This window comes from Rhincodon typus, chromosome 2 (genome assembly GCF_021869965.1).
Source record: "Rhincodon typus isolate 14 chromosome 2, sRhiTyp1.1, whole genome shotgun sequence".
NCBI lineage: Eukaryota > Metazoa > Chordata > Chondrichthyes > Orectolobiformes > Rhincodontidae > Rhincodon > Rhincodon typus.
Window position 1 is genome coordinate 127,320,148 of NC_063333.1, and position 18,145 is coordinate 127,338,292.

General features: G+C 41.4%; 1 protein-coding gene across 2 annotated transcripts in view; it reads left to right on the plus strand.

The window, feature by feature from the left end:
- The window catches only part of ctnnd2a (catenin (cadherin-associated protein), delta 2a), a 459,985-nt gene that overhangs the window by 412,148 nt on the left and 29,692 nt on the right, over positions 1-18,145 (plus strand). For both annotated transcript variants that reach the window (XM_048615969.1, XM_048615976.1), the window contains 2 exons: positions 7,812-7,962; positions 10,687-10,915. In XM_048615969.1, the coding sequence (XP_048471926.1) occupies positions 7,812-7,962; positions 10,687-10,915 (380 nt within the window). The remainder of the gene's footprint in view (positions 1-7,811; positions 7,963-10,686; positions 10,916-18,145) is intronic.

Sequence of the window (18,145 nt, forward strand, 5' to 3'; positions counted from 1 at the left end):
TCACACAGTAATTGAAACTTCTTGCCCGTGGAATTGTTGCAGTGTCACCAGTGATGGAAGTATTTAATTAGAATATGACAAGTTTACATTGGTAAATGCCTAATATGAAAGTCAACATCAGAGTCTATATTGATAGAAAAAAATGCCAAAATTTTAGCCCCTAATGTATGCCTTTGTCCAGTCGGATGAAGACTACACCAGTTTTGACTCACTGGGTGTAATTCTGACTTTGGGATATTGAAATTAATGTAAAAATGAAAATCAAGTGATTGGGGATGATTGATCATTTATCAGCTTTATTTCTGTCCTCTCATCATTTTTCTGAGACTTGTATTCTGTAAAACCTCTAGAATGCAGATGTATAATTGCAATAACACAAGCCTGCGGCAAATATAAGCTTCAGAATTCACCAGGAACTTGGAAATCAGGCTAATCTTCAGCATCGTAATTAATTGTGGCCAAAAGGCACCTCTAACGTGCAAGTGGTTGTCCAGAGCTGTGAAAAATTATCCTGAGAGAGATGATCCACACAGCCAACAGACAGGACTTGTCCTTCAGCATTAGACCATGGAGTACGATTTTGGCAGGTGTTCACAGTTCCACGAGAGTCTATAGTTTACGTTGTCACAGTGTAGTCATTGAGCATTCAAGTATTCAACAGTTCTGGCTGCCCTGCTCATCAGGTAAAATCTTTAAATTACAGGTTGTGTTTCTTGCATTCCTAGTGCCTTTTGTTTAATCCTGGGATTACAGGTATCACCAGTTACCTATCCCGAGCTGCCTTGCTGACCAACTGCATTTGTGTGATGTATGCATTCCTAAAGTGCAGATGGATAAGAAGTTCCAGGATCTTGACACAGCAACAACAAAAACAAAGGAATAGCATCAATATGTTTCCAAGTATGTGTGCTAAGTGCTTTGGAGGGAAGCTTGGAGGTGATGATATTTTCACCCTTCCGCTGCCCTTTTCCATCTGGATAGTGGAGGCCAGCCATGGATTTGGGAAGTGCTGCTGAAATCTAGACAAGCTGTAATGCATCCTGTGGATGGTACACACTACATGCATAGATCACAATGGTGGAAGTAATAAATGTTACGTTGTGCTCCATGCAAGATTCCTTGTTGATGACCAGAGATACTTGACATAGTAAGTCAAAGTGACAGTTTAAACAATGCCATGAAAATAGCATCTGCTAAATTAAAGTAGGAGGTGGAAACAGTGAAAAATAATGTTGCAATAAAACACTGGGACATGCTAATGCCTTACCGTAGTCTTTAATAAACTGCAGTGCTACATCTATTGATTTCTAAATAGAATATATTAATGGGTGCTATGATATTTTAATAAATTAAAGCCCTGTTGCAGCAAAATAACTTATCATTATAATAATATACTTTGGAGTGCACAAATACAATACCATTCCTTTTCTGAAGACATATCATCTGTCTTTTTTCATATCTCCATTATAAATTCTATATCTCTACATTTACAATGGAAAAAAATCTTGTCACGCTGCATTTATATCTTGTCATCAGCAGTAGAGCTGTGTACTGAAGGGCAGTCGCAGTCACAACATGGCAAGTTTACACTGACAATTTCCATTATAATACGGACATTAAATTTGATAATGGAAATATAAAAATGACAGATGGCTTTAAAATGAGGCTTCAATCACATCTGTATGCTTTGATCCAAATTTTATTTCAGTCCTAACTCTGTGGTACTTAAAGATTGCATAGAGCCTGTTTTTCTGAGGCTAAGTGTGGAGGCGGGACTAAAAACAGGAGCTCGGGGGAAGGGTCAGGTTTTCTCATGCTATTACCTTTTTCTTAGCTCATTGAAGATGCATGAATGGGTAAAACAGCAAGTTTATGGGTAGATCCACAGGAAATTCCGACTCCGCCTGACCTAGAGAGCTCCAACTTGCAGGTGCCATTATAAAAGTCACACAGCCAACACTTCACTTCACTTAGAGTTTCTCCTCAAGCCTGCCCAGAAGGAAAGGGAGGTTCTTTCCATTATGAATGGGAAGAGGAGGCCATCCCAACTGGCAATGACATGTGTGGAGTGAACTGCCAGAGGAAATGGTAGATGCAGGTACAGTTACAAAATTTTAAAGACATTTGGGCAGGTACATGAATAGGAAAGGTTTAGAGGGATATGGGCCAAACACAGGAAAGTGAGATTCATTTCAGCTTGGCAAACTTGATAGCATGATAGAGTTGGACCGAAGGGTCTGTTGCGTGCTGTATGACTTTATGACTCTATGGCAGCAGAGGAGACTCAAGAACCTGGCTCTAGTGTCATGTGAGGATGAATGATCTGCTGTACTCTGCCAGGGTGTGTGCCATTGATAACTGAATACTTCACGCCTCTGTGAGTGTGAGTGAGTGCGTGTTGTAAGGTTGCACTAGCAGAGGACTGTTACACATGAGATTTGGTGCCAGGCACTCCATCAGATACTCAACGAGTGAATCTCTGTCGCTCCATTGCAGCTACTATTGTAGCAGTACTGGCACCACAGCAGTACCGCCTCTCACCCATCTGCTAGCATTCACACTCAAAGCAAAAGAGAAGCTACAACACTTAGTGGCTAACTGACCTTGCCTCACAACTAGATGAACATACACATAACGTTCACCAAAATGTTTGGTGTGAGACAAGGGCACAAACACAAAAGATGGCTTCGGATGAACTCACAGGTATCACAGTCACATGAATTATATAATGCTTTATTGGTTTTCATCAACTGTACTTTTTGACAATACTGAGCTACCTCACATTCAGAACTTCTAACACCCAACATCCTCTAGGCCACATTCTTCCTATTGGCAAAGCACTCAGTCAATCACAGGTCTAGGGATTGACATCTCATACTGTAACTTTCGATGCAGACATGGTGCTCATGTACCTGTGCTGATATCTCTTAATGCTCCTCTCCTTCTGCAGCAGAGGAATGCGTGTAATCAGCAGGAAAGTGCCCAGAGAATAGTTGGTGGGGTATACCTGACAGAAGAAGTAGACTGCAGGACAACAAGAAGAGTATGCCTGTGCTAAAGGAGAGAATGGATATCTACAACCACTGAGTGAAAAAGCCTCCCAATCTTCTCTTCTCAACCGCACATGATGCACCAGTAAAGCCAAATTATACAGCCACCACCCTTCCTGGTGCCTCTTGCCCTTATTACTGTGATTCTCCCCTCATCAACCCAATCTCCGTCATCCATGCCCCAGGATCTTTCTATGCTCCCAACAAGTACAACCTTTAAGTTTCCACAGGAACACAGCACATAGGAGCAAAAATTGGCCATTTGGTCCATCAAGTCTGCAACTGCCATTTGATGAAACCATGGCTAATCTGATAATCCTCAACTCCTCTTTCCTGCCTTTTTCCTCATAACCCTAATGCTAATGAATGTTTTGTCAGGAATGCCAAAACTTTAAGCAGAACTTTTACTTGCCATCAGGAAAGCTCCATAGAGTCAAACGACACAGAAACAGATCCTTTGGTCCAACTCGTCAATGCCCTTCAGGTCTCCCAAACTGAACCAATCCCATTTGCCAGTGTTTGGCCCATATCCCTCTAAACCTTTCCTGTCCATGCACCTGTCCAAATGGCTTTTAAATGTCGCAATTGTACTCACCTCTATCACTTCATCTGGCAGTTTATTCCATATACGCACCAATCCCTGTGTGAAAAAGTTGCCCCTCAGGTTCCTTTTAAATCCCCTTTCAGCTGAAGCCTATGCCCTGTAGTTTTGAACTTCCCCCTCCCCCACCCTGGGGAAAAGATCTTGGCTGTTCATCCTATCTCTGCCTGTCATGATTTTATAAACCTCTATAAGATCACTCTCAGCCTCCTACACTTCAGGGAAAAAAAGTCCAGCTATCCAACCTCTCCTTGTAACTTGAACCCTTCAGTCCACTCATGTAAAAGCTCCCAAGACAAGTTGGTCAGTAGTTTTGACCAAATTTGAGGTCGTAGCTGGAATAGTTCCAGTCCAGACTTGGGACTCAGGCAAGCAATAAGAGAGTGGATCAATACTAAACCAAATCCCTCTGCTGCTCAGTGACTGCTTTCTTCCTGATTTCACTCCACAATGGCCTGGCTTAACTTTGAAGAATACACTCCCTCATTCTTGATTCCTTTGTCAGAGGAAGTTGTCACCCTATTGAATCTGTTAACATTACTAACATGTCTCTCAATACTCATGGAATCTGTGGAATTCTTTATCACAGGGGATCAATGCCTACATAGTACAAGGTCCTCTAGATTTGGTCTCCCCAAGAATATTTTCTTCACTTCTGGCATCTGGGCAATGCTGGCTGGGCCGGCTTTTATTGCCCACCCCTAGTTGTCCTTGAGAAGGCAGTAGTGAGCTACCTTCTTGAACCACTGCCATCAATTGCTGTCAGTAGACCCACAATGCCAGGGTGTTCCAGGATTTGTGACTGAATGACACTGAAGGCACAGTGATATATTTCCACATATTTCAGTGTGGTGAGTGGCTTAGAGGAAAACTTGCAGGTGATGATGTTGCCATATAGCTGCTGCCTTTGTCCTTCGAGATGGTACTTGAAAGGTGCTGTCTAAGGAACCTTGGGGAATTTCAGCAATTCACCTTATAGATGGTCACGCTGCTGCTACTAAGTGGTGGAGGGATATTATGAATATTGTGAATGTAATGCCAATCAAGCAAGCTGCTTTGTCCTTAATGGTGACAAGCACCTTCAGTGTCTTTGGCATTGCATTTGTTCATTCAAGTGGGGCATTCCATCAAATCCCTGACTTGCATCTTGTAGATGGTTGTCAGACTTTGAAGTGTAGGGAGGTGAGTTTCTTGCTGCAAAATTCCTAGTCTGTGACCTGTTGCAGTCACAGTATTTATATCGCTAGTTCTAATCAGTTTGTGGCCAACGGTAACCAAGTGAGGGATTCAGTAGTGGTTATACCATGTCAAGGAATGATGGTTAGACTCCCTTTCATTGAAGATAGTCACTGGATGGAATTATGTGGCTGGGATGTTACTTGCCACTTGTCAATTCGCTTCACGTGATATCAAGAAACAATTGGAGACATTGGATACTGCAAAGGCTATGGGCCCTGACAACATTCCGTCAATAGTACTGAAGACTTGTGCTCCAAAACTTGCCGCTCCCCTAGCCAAGCTGTTCCAGTACAGTTACAACACTGGTATCTACCCGACAATGTGAAAAATTGCCCAAGTATGGTCCTGTACACAAAATGCAGGACAAATCCAACCTGGACAATTACCGCCCCATCAGTCTACTCTCGATCATCAGTAAAGTGATAGAAGAAGATGTCATCAACAGTGCTATCAAGCAGCACCTGCTCAGCAATAACCTGCTCAGTGACGCCCAGTTTGGGTTCCGCCAGGGCCACTCAGCTCCTGTTATATATCTAAAGACAGGGAGAGAACTTTATTATAGCACAAACAGTAGCCCAAAATTAGTTTATCAAGCCAGCTCCCTAAAATGGTACAGTTCATTACATCACCAAGCAACATTGCACAGAATTTGACTCTCCAGTCAGCCACGAAAGTGATGTTCCTTCCTCCGTGGTGTTCAGTAGTTGATTAGTCCACTTAACAGCAATGCTGGATGGTGTCCCCGTTCAAGTCCAATATCTGGCTCCATTCCAGACTTTTGAGCCCTCCATCAAAACTTTCTCACAATGAGAATCTAACAACCACGAGTCCTTATCAAATTCTTCACACATGCACCACAAGACTTCCAAACTCTGCAGGGCTTGATTGCCAAGATGGTAAGCAGGTAGTGAGATGACACAAAGAATCTTCAGAGTTTGGGCATAAACTTGGCAGATGGAGTATAACATTGGAAAATGTGAGTTTATAAACTTTGACAAGAAAAAGTGCGCTGAATATTACTTAAATGGAGAAAGACTGCAGAAAGCTGTCAAGTGCTTTTGTGTAAATCAGAAAAAGCCAGCATACATTCTCAGCAGGTAATAGGGAGGAAAGCAGATGGAATTGAGCCGTTGTTTCAAAAGGAACAGAGTATAAGAGTAGAGAGTCCTGCTAAAGCTGTACAAGACAGTACTCAGATCATATCTTGAATACTGTGAATAATTTTGAGCTGCTTTTCTAATGAAAAATATACTAGCACTGGAGGCAGTCCAGAGAAGGTTCACTGGGTTGATTGCAGATATGGAGGGATTTTCTTATGAACAGAAGTTGGGTAGGTTCAGCTTGTACTCCTTAGAGTTTAGGAGAATAAGAGGAAACCTTATTGAAGCATATTTATTCTTACAGGGTTTAACAGCATAGATGTGGAGAGGCTATTTTCCTTGTGGGAAAGTTTAGGATCATGGCACAATCATAGAGTGAGAAATCGTGCATTTAGAATTTTTTTTTCTATGAGGGGGTAGTAAATCTGTAGAAATCTTTACCATAGAGGGCCGTCGAGGCTGGATCCTTAAGTCCATTCAAGGCTGAGATAGACTTGGTTCTCATCATTAAGGGAATCCAGGCTTACGTGTATAAGGCAGGACAGTGGACTTGAGTGGAGATCAGCCACGATCTCATCAAATGGTGGTGCAGTCTCAATAGGCCATATGGCCTACTTCTGCTCTACTTTTTATGGACTTATGGACATTGGCTGTTTACACATCCTTTCGAAGGTGTCTCCTATTTGCTATCAATCAGGTTTACTGTCCACCAACCAAACTCCATGTCCTGGCTCCACACCAAAATTGATCTTTCCATGTGCAAGATTATCCATTGTGCTGGCTTGTAATTGAACTTTTAATATTGGTTCAGACAAAAGACCAGCTCCCAAAAATGAACAAATAAAAGTAAAATTCTATGGATGCTGTAAATCTGAAGTGAGAAAAGAGGATGCTGGAAAAACTCAGCAGATCCGGCAACATCTGAGAAGAAAGAAGCAAAGTTAGCATTTCAAGTCTGATATGATTTTCTTTTTCAGAACTGAAAAAGTGGATGCTGAAGAAGTGCGATATGTTAACTTTGTTTCTCTCTCCACAGATGCTGCTCAACTTGCTGAATTTCTCAACACTGTCTGATTTTGTTTCTTAAAATGACCTGTTTTGATCACCAGGGAAACCAAGTAAAAGAGTCCATTGGGAAATAAATAAATCCACTGTTAATAACATTACAACAGATTACTGTTACATATTTGATTAGTTATTTGACTTAATCAAAGCTCAGTCACACTCAGCCTTAAATCAAGATCTGCAACATACCTTTTAATAATTGAATTAAAAGAAAGCACTGTGGATACTGGAGATCTGAAATAAAAACAGTACGTGTGAGAGAAGCTCAGCAGGTTTGGCAACATTTATGGAGAGTTAATGTTTCAAGTCCATGCATACTCTTGATATAATATGAAAATTAATTTTGGGCTCAAAACATTAACTTTATTTCTCTCCAGCATTTTCGGTTTTTATTTTAGAAGTTCAGAATTAATACAGATTCTATTAAAATCAAGAGCAAAGCATAAATTAAATTTGTCAGATACATTAGGGACATTCAGGCGACTCTTGGATAGGCACATGGATGATAGTAAAATGTAGGGTATGCAGGGTCGTTTGATCTTAGAGTAGGATAACAGGTCGGCAGAACATTGTGGGATGAAGGGCCTGTACTGTGCTGTGTGTTCTATGTTCCTAAATGCGAGAATAAAATAGACTGATAAAATTAAGGGCTGCAGGCCTCAAGCCTATACCTTTGCAGCTAAATAGCAGTTGTTGGCCAGTCTTTAACAACAGTTCTGATTTTAGTTGCCAATGTGTTGCTGTTTACATTCACAGTGGTCTATATACATCCGTGCTGCAGTTCGGAAGGAGAAGGGTTTGCCCATTCTTGTGGAGTTGCTGCGAATAGACAATGACCGTGTGGTGTGTGCTGTTGCCACAGCGTTACGAAATATGGCCTTGGACGTCAGAAACAAGGAGCTCATTGGTGGGTGGAAGAACGAATCCCTTTATGTTTCTGTGGCAACTAAATGAGAAATACATGCTGTCATAATTTGGAAGAGTGGTGTTGACAATTATATGCCTGTAATCTGGAAGAAAAGCCCTTTATCTCATCTGTACCTGTCACTTTGAGACCCGACTAGTTAAAAGTTCAAGTTGGTCTCCCACCTTACGCTCTTTATAAACGTAAGCTTATGCAAAACTCTGGTGCCTAAAACATAACCCAAACTAATTAAATCATCACCTTACCCACTTACTCTGGCTGCCATTTCTTCACTTGCGTAGTTTTAAAACCTTTTTTTTCAAACAAATTCCTTAATGGCTTCACCCTTCTGGCCACAAGTGAAAACCGCCTCCCTGGCAATACTCTGAGACCTCTGCAGTCCTCTAATTCTAGCCTCTCTGATATTCATCACTCCGCCATTAAAGGCCATGCTGTCAGTTGCTTTTAGCTGTAAACTCTGAACTTCCCTCGCTCATGCTTTGCTTTTCTCTCTCCTCCTTTAAGACGCTTTTACAAACTAACTCTTCCACCAATCTTTTGGTCACCTGTCCTAATGTCTCCTAAGTGCTTCACATCAAACTTTGTTCACACTCCTATGAGGCACTTTATGACATTTAGCTGCATTACCAGTGCTACGTAAATGCAGGTTTATCAGGCAAATCCTCACTAGAACCATTAATTAATCACTTTGGCTGAAACCTTACTCTTCAACCTGTTTTTATAACACCCATTATCAATGACTAGCACAAAGCTTGAAAGAAATCTTTGCTGGAGATGTTAAAGTCTGCTATCAGCATTTTTGGGTCTGCCAAGTGCTATTTCAGCTTGCTGAAGGAGATTTAAAAAGAACTTCAAATTACACTGCTGTACCCATGACCTCAGGATGCTGAAAATGCTTTACTGCCAATGAATGACTTCTGAAATTTCTTGTATTCTGTCGGTAAATGTGACAGATTGCTCACAGCAAGGTCCCACAAGCACCAAATATGAGAATAAAAATAAATATCAGTCTATTTTAGTGATTTGGATTTAGTTTCAATGATTTGAATTGGTTCAAAGACAACAAAAGAGTTTTTGAAAGTAATTTAGGGTGAATTTGCTGTTATATTGTGCCATTCATGAGTCTCAGTACATCCTTATGCACTTTACAATCAATAAGGTATTTTTAAAGTGTTCTTTTGTAGTAAATCTTGTGCGTTAGGTGAAGCATGGCAGACATCTAATTATTTTAGAGAATAATAGAGGATTGGCCATTAAGTGGGGTCTTTAGCTTGATTTTAACAAATAAAGGTAAATTTGTGAACATATTAATGTAACGTAGGGCTGGAGTTATATTGATTGGGATCCAGCCCGTAGAAATGCAGCTATCCTTGCCGTCTTACACCAGTGAGATGTTCATTGGCTCAGGGTGAGACTTCCACTGGGGGGCAAGTTCCACTTGAGAGAGATGCTGACCAATCAGACTGTTCTGTAGTCCCTCCAGTGCGAGGTTCAAATGGTGGCCATTTCAGGGACTGCAGTAAGTCCCCAGAGTGGAAAAGAACAGCAGACCATGTGAGGGGGACCCTGTAGCCTTCTGGACTCAGTATCGAGCTCAATAACTCTCCTATGTCTTAGCCCTCACCCCCACACACCAGGCGTTGTGATCGCATAGTCTGCTATTACACACAATCCGTTGTTAACCCCTAACAGTCCCTATTAACAACTATTCACCCTCCTAGCCAGATCGTTATCCACTCCTTGTCTGTCCAACTGTTCTTCTCTCTCCTTGGGCTCTATCCCCAGTCACCTATCACCACTCCTTACTCCCTCCCACCACCCTTTCTTCTGCATAAAAACCAACTTTTCCCTAGCTACCATCAGTTCTGACGAAGGGTCACCAGACTTGAAAATTTAACTCTGATTTCTCTTCACAGATGTTCTCAGATCTGCTGAGCTTTTCCAGCAATTTCTGTTTTTGTTTCTGAATTTCTGAATCCACAGTTCTTATTTCAGGTTTTATGAAGGTTATGGAAGCTCGAATAAATCTAAACCTAGGGGTATCTGCAGTGTCCTGCTGATAGCTCCCACTGATTCGGTTGGGGAGCCACATCTGAGATGTCAAGTGGAAAGTTTTAAAGCAGTAGTGCATATGACCAAGTGGGGGACAGATGCTTCTAATGGGAATACCCCAGTTGAAATCCCACCATCCTTTTGCCTGTAATCACCCCACCTAATGAAAGCTGCCAGGTTGTCCATTTGACTTGATCCACCGTAGTGTTCTGATGGGGCATTTAAGGACCTCAATAGGCACAGGAGTGAGTGGCCCACCCAATAACCTCAACTATCCCCCCTAAAATGAGAGTCAAATCTTGGGTGGCCAGGAGGCAGCAGCAAATATGCCATGCTTTGCATTTTACAAGCCACCACCCTTCAGCCTTATTTAGATGCACAGCAGCATCAGTCATTCTAACCCTCATGTTAATTTCAAACCCACATTTCTATCATTGGTCTTGTCCACACAAGAAAAGAGCCCCAGTCTGCTCTGTATTTCCTGAGAGATATTGCCTTCTGTTTCTGAGTACCTTCTGGATTACGTATGTACCATCTCCAGTACGTCCGTGTTCTTTATTTGTTGCTATGTGGAGACACTGAACAGTGCTCTATACTTCCAAATGTGATCGATCATGTTTCTCTCTTTCTCTGTCTCTTTTCTTTCTCACCAAGGTAAATATGCCATGAGAGATCTTGTCCACCGTCTTCCTGGAGGCAGTGGCAGCACTGGCACTGGCACTGGCACCACTGCAATCAGCAAAACCATTTCGGATGAGACAATAACTGCCATTTGCTGTGCTTTGCATGAAGTGATCACTAAAAACATGGAAAATGCCAAGGCCTTGCGAGATTCAGGAGGAATCGAGAAGCTTATCAGCATCGCCAAGAGTAAAGGAGACAAGTATGTAAACTGGGCATGGTTTTCCTGAGCTCCAGGTGATGCCATTGTGTCTGAGGTTCTCATTGTATCAATGCACAGAGGCCAAAGGATTGATAGGCATTGTCTGGGTAGGGTTGACAACTATGGTTCGATATATTAATCATAGAGTTATACAGCATGGAAACAAACCCTTCAATCCAACCAATCCATGCCGACCATAGTCCCAAACTAAACTAGTCTCACCTGCCTGTGTTTGGTCCATATTCCTCCAAACATTTCTGATTCATGTAGTTAACTAATTGTCTTTTAAACGTTGTAACTGTACCCAAATCCACCACTTCCTCTGGAAATTCATTCCACACACGAACCATTCTCTGTGTAAAAAAATGCCCGTCATGTCTTTCTAAATCTTTCGCTGCTCACCTTAAAAATATGCCCCTGGTCTTGAAATCCCCCACCCTAGGGAAAAGACACCTGCGATTCATCTTCTGTACACCCCTCATTATTTTATAAACCTCCATAAGGTCCCCTTTCATCCTCTTACGCTCCAGTCAAAAATGTCCCAGCCTATCCAGCCTCTCCATATAACTTAAACCCTCCATTCCCAGCAACATCCTGGTAAATCTCTTCTGAATCCTGTCCAGCTTAATGCTATCCTTCCTGTAACAGGGAGTCTAGAACTGGGCAAAGTATTCCAGAAGAAGCCTCACCAATGTCCTGTATAACCTCAACATAACTTCCCAACTCCCATACTCAAAGATCTGAGCAATGAAGGCAAGCATGCTAAACCACCCTATCAAAATGTGATGCAAACTTCAAAGAATTATGCACCCAATGGGGAAGTGTATTGAGATCGATAGGAAACTAGTTGGCAGAGAGGAAACAAAGAGTAGGAATTAATGGGTCCTTTTCAAATTGGCAGGCATTAACTAGTCGGGTGCGACAGAGATCAGTGCTGGGACCCCAGCTATTCACAACATATATTAATGATTTGGATGAGGGAACAAAATGTAACATCTCCAAGTTTGCAGATGATACCAAGTTGGGTGGGAGGGTGAACTGTGACGAGGATGCAGAGATCCTTCAGCATGATCTGGACAAGTTGGGTAAGTGGGCAAATCAATGGCAGATGCAGTATAATTTGGATAAATGTGAGGTTACTCACTTTGGAAGCAAAAACAAGAAGGCAGATTGCTACCTGAATGGCTGTAAATTGGGAGAGGGGAGTGGGCAGTGAGACCTGGGTGTCCTTATGCACCAGTCGCTGAAGGTAAACATGCAGGTGCAGCAGGCGGTAAAGAAGGTAAATGGTATGTTGGCCTTCATTGCGAGAGGTTTCGAGTACAGGAGTAGGGATGTGTTGTTGCAGTTAGACAGGGCCTTGGTGAGACCACACCTGGAATATTGTGTGCAATTTTGGTCTCCTTTTCTGAGGAAGGAGGCTCTTGCTCTCGAGGGAGTACAGTGAGGATTCATCAGGCTGATTCCCGGGATGGCAGGTCTGACATATGAGGAGAGATTGGCTAGGTTAGGATTGTTTTCGTTGAGGTTCAGATGAATGAGGGGGGGATCTCATAAAGACTTATAAAATTCCGACAGGACTGGAAAGGGTAGATGCAAGGAGGATTTTCCCGATGGTGGGTGTGTCCGGAACCAGGGGTCACAGTATGAGGATTCAGGGTAGACGATTTAGGACGGAGATGAGGAGACATTTCTTCACCCAAAGAGTGGTGAACCTGTGGAATTCATTACCACAGGAAGTAGTTGATGTTGAAACATTGAATGTATTCAAGAGGCAACTAGATATAGCAGTTGGGGTGAATAGGATCAAAGATTATGGGGAGAAAGCAGGATTAGGCTAATGAGTTGGACAATCAGCCATGATCGTGATGAATGGCAGAGCAGGCTCGAAGGGCCAAATAGCCTCCTCCTGCTCCTATCTTCGATGTTTCCATGAATCCCTAGGTCTCTCTTCTATAATACTGTCCGAGGCCCTACTTTTGAATGTCTAAGTCGTGCCTTTGTTTGTTTTATCAAAATATTCCTAGAGATTTTATTCACGTGACAACAGACCTCGAACCGCGCCATGAACCTCTGTTCCTCAAAACAGGACAGTCACTTGTGAGCCAACTAGACTAATTTGAACTGTTGATGAAGAAAACTCTTCCCCACGCCTCAACTCCAAAATTTTATAACTGATAAATGAAAGTTTTTTTTAAGAAATGCAATCTTTCTCTAGTTGCTGACCCAGAGATTTATCTTCAATTCCCAGAGAGTCCAGGACATCAATGTACAGTTGGCAATCCTGTTGCGGGTGAAAAAGTTTAATCCTGGGTCCTTCAATCGGGCTCGGAATACCATTGAATCAGGTATTCGCCTGGGAGTCCACTTCCAAACATGTCTAGGTTTACGTTTCGGGCTTTCTTCTTTGCCTCCGCCCTGTCCCCTGCTGGTTGAATTTTAGCAGGATGATGACCTATAATGGCCATTAACTACGCATCTAAGAGCCTCAATTGATCCTGATATAACCATGAGCTTCCCTTTACAGACTTAAACAATGAGGAGCAGCTCAGGAATAGTGGTAGTGCTGTAAGGTTTGCATCAATAATGAAGATGGTTAAGGAGCAACAATGTGTAAAATAATTAACTGGACGTGGGCTAATTGAGGAGCAATCTGGCCTTGATGAATTCAAGTCAAAGCCTGTAACACAGAAATATAATGGGGTAAGTTGCAGTCTTTAAAGCAGTCATTTTGGTTCAGTCTAGATACATTCATTCCCATGAGGAGAAAATAGAGGGCAAGCTAAGTCAGAGTATTCTTGTTGAGGAAGACGTTAAGAGTGTAAAATGAATCAGAAAAAGTAGGAGTGTAGCAGATACAAGAAAGAATCACACTGAATGTCAAAAAATACAAAAGTAGAGTGAAAAATGAAATGAGAAGCAATGAGAATAGATCAGTGGTTAAGATTAAAGGGGATATTAGTAGAAATAGATTTGCCAAGGAGCCTGTTAGCAACCAAATGAGGATCTGTTCATGGAAGCAGAGGCATGCTGGAGATAAGAATTTGGGTTCTTTGCACCAATCTTTAGCAAAGAAGATGATTTTGCCAAAACAGTAGGAGGTTAGGAGATTGTATGGATAATGAATGAGATAAAGATAGATGAAGGAAGTTCCAGGGAGGCTGGCATTATTTAAACTGGATAAGTCACCCATCCATCATAAGTTGCTCAAGGAAGTAAAGGTAGCAATTATGAAAGTGTTAGTCACATTCTTCCCATCCTCCTCAGAGGAGACTGGCCCAAGTGGACTGGAGAATTACAAATATCATACCCTTGTTCAAAAAGGAGAGAAGGATAAACACTGCAATGTCAGGACTGTAAGTTAAGTTTTGGCGGTGGGAAAGCTTTCAGCAACAATAATTATAGAGAAGATAAGCAACCACTTGCATAAACGTGAACTAGAAAAGGAGAGCTGCACAGCCATGTTAAGAGAAAATTATGTTTGTTCATTTCATCTACATCCTCGGTTGGTTAATTTATGAAGGATCCCTTCTCTGGGTTATGCCTTCAACCCAGACTAAAGGAACTTTAAAAGGAGCCAATTTAATCAGGCTTTCCTGAGCTAACATAAGAGTGAGTTTATTTGTTATTAAACACCAGAAGAAATGGTAATGCAAAACACATACACATGGATTATAAATAAGAAGTGAGTCCAAGCAAGATAAAAAAATTAAAGAGATACACGGATCACAAAAGAATGTTACAAAAGAATTCCAACCAACCCATAAAGTTAACACAACAACAAAAACAAAGTTGCTGGAAAAGCTCAGCAGGTGTGGCAGCATCTGTGAAGGAGAAAACAGAGTTAACGTTTCGGGTTCGGTGACCCTTCCTCAGAAAACCAGACCCAAAATGTTAACTCTGTTTTCTCCTTCACAGATGCTGCCAGACCTGCTCAGCTTTTCCAGCAACTTTGTTTTTGTTCCTGATTTACAGCATCTGCAGTTCTTTCGGTTTTTAACCCATACAGTCATGTGTAGCCATAAATTTATGTGATATAGAGTTTGCAGTTTAGCTGGAATTCTTTTCTGCTGCTTCTGTTTGACAGAAACTGGCTTGCAGCACATGGAGCAGAAAGTATCTTCTTCATTTTAGCTGTAGTGCAGATGTGCTTAATGGCCATCGTCAAGTTGTGGCCTACACACTATTCCAAACACTAGCACATCAGGCCATTAACACACACTGATTATGGGTTTGAAGTTTGTTTTTAATCGTTTTTCTTAATAATTCTGGAAGGAGAAAATACAAGTATAACTTCCAATTTATGTCCTCGGTCTGAAATATATTGCACAGAAGATGCTTTTCTGCTGAGAGATGAGAATTAAGTTGCCTTAAACTTCTAACTTTGAAAAAGCTGACGCAGACTTCATGAGCTGAATGGCTTCTTTCTAAACTATGCTTATCTATGATTCTATGATAATGAAGAAATCTTTGACTGAAAGACCTGAATGTTATGAGCATTCATCTGCACAACTGTGATTAGATTTTTATTTCTAGGAGATTAATTATAAAAATTGAAAAACCACTGACTAGCTTCCATTCTGCAACTAGCTTTAATTCAGGGTATTTGCAGCACAGCCTGTTTCTCCTGTCCAATAAGAATGCACTGCACTGCCATTTAACCTGGGATTAGGTGACTGGTTCTGAACTTAGCATGCCAACAGCTCCAAGCTATCACCATTTGACTTTGTTAAAAGTGTTAGAGATATGAAAAAGCTCACAGACGGAGAAATCATTCAAGATATGGCTAGCTTTGATCTTGAGCAGAAGTGTTAAGTTTGCCAGTCTTCACCCAATTATTATTTTATTGTAAATGTACCCACATCCACCACTTCTCCTGTAAGTTCATTCCACACACGAACTACTCTCTGTATAAAAAAGTTGCCCCTCATGTCTTTTTTAAAACTTTCTCCTCTAACCTTAAAAATATGCCCCCTAGACTTGAAATCCCCCACCCTAGGGAAAAGATATCTGCTATTCACCTTATCTATACCCCTCATGATTTTATAAACACTTATAAGGTCACCCCTCAACCTCCTACACTCCAGTGAAAAAAAGTCCCAGCCTATCCAGCCTCTCTTTGTAAGTCAAACCTTTATTCCCAGCAACGTCCTGGTAAATCTCTTCTGAACCCTCTCCAGCTTAATAATATCCTTCCAATAACAGGGCGATCAGAACTGGACACAGTACTCCAAAAAAGGCCTCACCAACATCCTGTATAACCTCAACATGACATCCCAACTCCTATACTCAAAGGAATTCATAGATTTTTTTTACATCAAGCTGTTCAGATATATTTTACCACACACCTGGAACAGGTGATACTGGAACCAAAGGCTCCTGGCTCCAGAGCTAGGGACATTGCCATTGCACCACAAGAACTTTCAAAATGAATTTATATACCCATGATAAATCCAGGTCAATAATCTCCTTAGTTGGATATCTGTTTAATGACAGAGATTTATCTGTCCTCTATTTCTGTCTCAAGCCCCTCTCCTTGGGGAGATTGTGACCCTGTGTTACAGTGTAAAATAACCAGTAATGAGTTAGAAGATAATGTAAGCTCTCTCCCCATTGAAATAAATGGAAATAAAAATTGTGTATCGTGACATAAGCTGTCCATTGACTAGTGTCTATTCCACACACATGGTGAGGCAGTGGCGTGGTAGTAATATCACCAGCCTAATAATCCAGAATCTCAGCCTGATGTTCTGAGGACATGGGTTTGAATCCCACCATGATAAAATGGTGCAATGTGAATTCAGTCATTAAAAGAAATCAGGAATTAAAAGCTGGCCTAATGGAAACCATGTAACCATGTTCAACTGATGTTAAAAATCCATCTGGTTCATTAATGTTGTTTAGGGAAGGAAATCTACCTTCCTTACCTGGTCAGACCTATGTATATTTCCAAACTGATAGCAATGTGGTTCACTCTTAACTCTTAACTTCCATCTAGGCAATAAATGCTGGCCTAATCAGTGATGCACACATCCTGTTAACAAATGGAAACTCCTCTTTGCCTCTTTACATGCTTTAGACATTTTGAGGCAGTTTTGAATTTACCCTTGCAAAATTTCCCCTGTACAGTATATCCTCAGGGCCACAACAACTCCACGCATTAGAAGAGAATAGAATCCCTACAGTGTGGGCCACTCAACCCATCAAGTCTGCACCGACCCTCCAAAGAGCATCCCACCCCCGACCCCATCCCAGCTCTGTAACCCCACATTTGCCATGCCTAATCCACCTACCCTGCACATCCTTGGACGCTATGGGCAATTTAGCATGGCCAATCCACCTAACCTGCACATTTTTGGACTGTGGGAAGAAACCACAGCACCCGGAGGAAACCCATGCAAACTCCACACAGACAGTTGCCCGAGGGTGGAACCTGGGCACTGTGAGGCAGTAGTGCTGACCACTGAGCCACCATGCTGCATAATAGGCACTTACTTAGGATAAGGTGACAAAATTTGGAGAGGTTATGTTGGTGGGTTAGGGGGGACCGATGCAGCAAACAATGGAATGAACTATTCATAACTATTCATAGACAAGGAAACAAACAACAAATCACTACTGGGAAGTTAAAAGCTCTAGATCTGACAATATGCATTCACATAGACTGACTTACATATAGATTTCCATGTACTTATATTGCAGGCTTTCCTAAAATTTTATGACCCTCATTCAGCTTCTTAAGTAACAGTTTTGCAAATTTGTACATGTATGTGACTATTCCAAAACTGTGAACCAGTGAATAAATCAAGCAATGTAACTTAGTCTGTCATAATGATTATTGATTGCGTAAATTGTGCATGAAATCAGCTAGTAACTGTTGGAGCAGTTCTTAGTGTTAGATCATGTGAACCATACTATACATATAGAATGTCCATTTCCTCCAGCACAAATCCTGTGAAAAGTGTGGAACAATGAGAATGTGTAAGCAGTTTTGTAATATTCTCCTTCATCATGTAAAATAAATCTGTAAATATAATGCAGAATTTTTATTCATGCTGATGCGTAATTTATATTTCAAAAGTTAATTGCAGAAGAAAGGTGACATATATAGTTTACCCAGGGTACCTGTACATCTTGGTGCCAAGAGAGGTTTCCCCATCTCCACAAAATCCCTCACCACTTTCTCCAACATCAAATTTACTCAAATAATTAGCCTTTTTGTGTAGAATT